The sequence below is a fragment of the Papaver somniferum genome, chromosome 2 (assembly GCF_003573695.1).
Source record: "Papaver somniferum cultivar HN1 chromosome 2, ASM357369v1, whole genome shotgun sequence".
Lineage (NCBI taxonomy): Eukaryota > Viridiplantae > Streptophyta > Magnoliopsida > Ranunculales > Papaveraceae > Papaver > Papaver somniferum.
The window spans coordinates 155,175,233-155,179,767 of record NC_039359.1 but is presented as its reverse complement, the minus strand read 5'-3'; the positions used below and the strand labels follow the sequence as shown (position 1 = coordinate 155,179,767).

The 4,535-nt window shown below is 30.1% G+C and overlaps 1 protein-coding gene across 1 annotated transcript; it reads left to right on the top strand.

Moving 5' to 3' along the window:
- The first annotated feature begins 1,244 nt into the window (after window positions 1-1,244).
- Window positions 1,245-3,006, top strand: LOC113352287. Its single transcript, XM_026596126.1, has 7 exons — window positions 1,245-1,379; window positions 1,453-1,539; window positions 1,630-1,860; window positions 1,973-2,125; window positions 2,214-2,267; window positions 2,397-2,543; window positions 2,623-3,006. Exons 1-7 carry the CDS (start codon window positions 1,257-1,259, stop codon window positions 3,004-3,006), a joined length of 1,179 nt encoding a protein of 392 aa, XP_026451911.1. The 5' UTR covers window positions 1,245-1,256.
- The last annotated feature ends 1,529 nt before the right edge of the window (window positions 3,007-4,535 follow it).

The window sequence follows — 4,535 nt, the reverse complement described above, 5'->3', positions numbered from 1 at the left end:
GGTTGGGGGAAGTAATCAATATCCCCCAATTATTTTTTTTATCCCCCAATTGCGCATTCATTTTTTACCTTACAATCATAGTTTATATTTTCTAACATGATACTAATAATTATTCATAGATTTTTTCACTTTACAAAAGATCCAAAAAAGTATGTATCGATTTTTTTACTTTGATCTTTTGTATTTTTATTATAAATACTCGAAATTAATATAGTATTTTGGTGGAGATTAGATAATAGAGTGTATTTTTTTGATTTTCTATCATAAATGTCCGAAATTAATATAATATTCCATAAATATGCTGAATTGATTTTTCTTTATTGTAGTCATAAATGTCCGAAGTTAATATAGTATTTTCCATTATTTCTGGATTTTTTATAATAAATACATGAAATTATAAAAGATTCAAAAAAAGTATAAATTTTATTATTTTATTCCATAAATATGTTGAATTGATTTTTTTTTATTTTAATCATAAATTTCCAAAATTAATATAGTAGTTTTCTTTATTTTCAGGATTTTCACAATAAATACACGAAATTAATATAACAATTTTCTTAAATAATGGGGGTCGTCCGTCGCGTGTGTCTCAACAATCCACCCAATCTACACCGTATATTGTCAGATCAACGCACCATATCTAACGAAATTTCATCCGACGAATACAAATGGTTTCTCATTTAGCCAATGAGAGCGCGAGGTTACACTCATCAACCAATAGGAGAGAGGGTAAGCTCCACCAATGCTACTTTTATTCTGGAGTGAGGGATGGTATTGAGTTTTTAGGTTATTGATTGATGATTGATATTTTTGAGAATCACATGAGATATCACTTAGATGCACAAAATATCATACTACCATATATTAAAAAAAAATAAGAAATTCTAAACCAAATATGCTTTAAAATTTATATGGTACTCATAAATAAAATATTTCAAACAATCCATTTCATACCAAATATCCTTTAAAATTTATATAATAATGAATAAAATGTATCAACTAATTCTAATTCAATATGGATTTATATATGTAACAGTGTAATATTATTTTGGTAACGACGTTTATAAAAGTCACATATATAAATGCATAAGGTATCACATAAATGCATACAATATCGTATCATATCTAAAAAACAGATATTTTATAAATGATAAGAATCATACCAAAATAAAATTATATACATGTATATAAGTTTATGCGTGAATCCACCCATCGTCCATATATCATAGTATTTGTGTAACATTTTACTGCAAAACATGTCAAAATTTATCAGCTTAACACATTGGTTACTCGTATTAATGATGCTCGTTAGTGAAGAATTGGCCGAAGGAAGAACTATTTCAAACTCAGTGAACAAAGCAATAATCAAAACTATTAAGGTGATGAAAATTTTCTTTTATATATATATATGGTCAACCTCATGTTTTTATCTCATTTATTTTTATCTTGTAGGCTGAAAATGAAGAAATCATTGATTGTTATGATATCTACAAGCAACCTAGTCTTAACCATCCATTACTTCGTAATCACACGATACAGGTTTAATATATATACACTTTTCTTAATTATATGTGCTTTCTTATTTTATACTCCTAAAAAGAATTTCTCTTTTATTATGATATGAAATAGATGAAACCAAGTTTATACCCGGAAGGAATGGAATCAGGTAATTTGGGAACACTTCAACTCACACAAACTTGGCATCATTATGGATCATGCCCGAAAAGAACTGTCCCCTTACGGAGAAAGGGGAAAAATTATAATCCAACACCTTCACGTAAACATCATCGTATAAAACAATCTCATTATAATAAGACTCCTAATACGTCACAACAAAGCAATTTTCAAAACATTCACGAGGTATACGAAATCAAATATCAATTTTATGATTAACTTATTTTTCTTACCATAGCTATACATAGCAGTAATAATCAAAATACATATTGATTACGTGCATATAAATACATTACAGTACGCGACAATTGAGGCACGAGGAAATTTTCTAGGAGCACAAGCAAAAATAAATCTTTGGAAACCGGTTATTGAAACGCAAGCTGAATTAAGTTTATCCCAAATTTGGGTTGTAGCCGGTGATGGAAAAGAAACTATCGAAACTGGATGGATAGTAAGTTATTAATCTAAAATTAAATGTAAAATTAAATTTATATCCTCTTGTCTGCACCGTTAAAATTTTCATCTTTGTTTTTAATTAGGTTGATCGACTTGTGTATAGTGATTATGAGACCAGATTCTTCGTATTTTGGACGGTAAATATTATTACCCTTTTTTTTTGTATGGAATAATATGGTGATGAGGATTTCTTGAGAGGCCATTTATTATCATTTATGATCATGTTATCAAGATTACTTAGAAATCTAATTAATATTTCTTATTAGGTGGACGGATACAAAAAATTATTTTGCTATAACGACGAATGTGATGCTTTTGTACACACATCGTCAAGTATCGCCCTTGGTTGCAGTTTCACCGAGTTGTCAACTTTCAATGGAGACCAAAAGGATGCCACCTTCAGTATTCACAAGGTAAGAAAATAGAAATGGTCAACTTATCATACCGCGTTACCATCTTCAAGCCAAAAATTAACATTGAATAATTTGACAGGATCGAAGTAATGGAAATTGGTGGGTACAATTACAAGGTGAACCGATTGGTTATTATCCAAATTCTCTCTTCACTGAATTATCGAGGAAAGCAACAGCAGTGCAATGGGGTGGTGAAATTGTTAATACCAAAAGTAAAGGGAGGCATACTACGACTCAAATGGGTAGCGGTCATTTCCCTTCGGAAGGTGGTTTGAAAACATCGAGTTATTTCAATTGGGTTCAAGTAGTTGATGAAACTTACATGACCATGGACCCTAAAGATTTTTCCATACAAACTACAAATTCAGACTGTTATGATTTAAAGATTGATGACGACCATCATGATACAAATGGTTTCGGTTTTTATTATGGAGGTCCCGGCTATAATGAAAAATGTCAATGATTTTCTATATGGTCTATAAAATATTTTATTCTTATTTTGAGTATTTTCAAACATCTACCTATCAAGCATATTCTCTATAGGTTTTCGTGTTTTTAGTACAAATCTTCACTAGAATTGTGTTAAATCGAGGTCGGGGTGGCTGTGATATAGACACAAAGAGGGGGATAGTTAGGTTACAATTTTCTTTTACCTTTCATCAATTGTAGTGAACACGTTGAGTTACTTGTTAAATCATAATAACATACTCCCTCCGTCCCTAATTAGATGATCTAGTTGAAGTTTGCACAATTTTTAAGACAAAGATGTTAGTAAAACTTAGAACTGATTTATCTCTTAAACTATATCACGGTTTTTCGTAAACTTTATACCGTTGAAAAGCATTTTAAAACACCTTATTAACGAATATAAACATAACTATCAAATTATACATATTTTTTATAGTAACAAAAATAAGTCATTTATTTATGGGACAAAACTTAAAACCAAATAGATCATCTAATTAGGGACGGAGGAGTATTATAAATTAGAACCGTAAATATAAGAATTCACAGAAACACCATGACTAGACAGTGTAGTAGATATGCCACCGAAGGATTTGACCATTTTCAAACCATATGATCATTTTGAATTAATTTACTACGTACTCTTATATTAGCATATTTCCTATTTAATCATTGAATTTTCTAGTAATATATACGGAGCTTCATCAATTATCATATATGCTCTTTTAATCTACCAAAGCATCAACTGTCCCTTTCTAGAAAAAAATTTTCTTTCTTTATTTACATACAAAAGCTATCTCTGGATGGAACTTGGAAAAACGTTTTTCACCAATTTTCTTATTTCGCCCCATGTATTTGTTCCCTTGTATACTAAAGTGCCAAACCTATATAGATTGGATCACATCTGGGGAAATTAGGGGGAGACCCAAAAAAAAAAATATTCTCGTTCTCATGCCCACAATTAATTTTGTATACCGTGACACCTAAAATTATATGAAATTATTATATGAATCAATACATAACTGGTTATGCATACTATCTTTTCAGGCATAACTCGTTATGCATACTATCTTTTTCAGGGGTATAATTGGCAGCGCAACTTGGACATAATGTATCTAAAAATACGCGCCTTGGAATTTTACAAATTTTATATCGTTGGAAATCTTTTTAAAAGAGCTACGCAACGAGTACAAACAAGAATATCAAATTTTTGTTTTTAACGAAAAAATCGGAAGTGATCCTCATTTTAGGGAAATTTTTTGAAAACTTGATGCTTAACCATTATGCAGTCACCAAAAACGATGCATAACACATTCTGCAGACGCATAACGAATTATGCAACCATTTTCTCGACTGCATAACACATTATGCATGTATAACAAGTTATGTAGCCATTGTTTTGGTTGATTTTAGTGCGTACATCAAAAATTGATGCATAATGCATTATGCATCTATATTTACGGATGCATATAAGGTTACGCATTTATTTTCTCGATGCATAAAAGATTATGAAACAATTTTCTCGAT

Bases quoted from the DNA above. Each gene is read 5' to 3' on its own strand.
- LOC113352287 (XM_026596126.1), top strand. From the start codon at position 1,257: ATGTCAAAATTTATCAGCTTAACACATTGGTTACTCGTATTAATGATG. The intron at 1,540-1,629 runs GTTTAATATATA...GATATGAAATAG, and splicing joins TTCGTAATCACACGATACAG to ATGAAACCAAGTTTATACCC. The intron at 2,126-2,213 runs GTAAGTTATTAA...GTTTTTAATTAG, and splicing joins CTATCGAAACTGGATGGATA to GTTGATCGACTTGTGTATAG.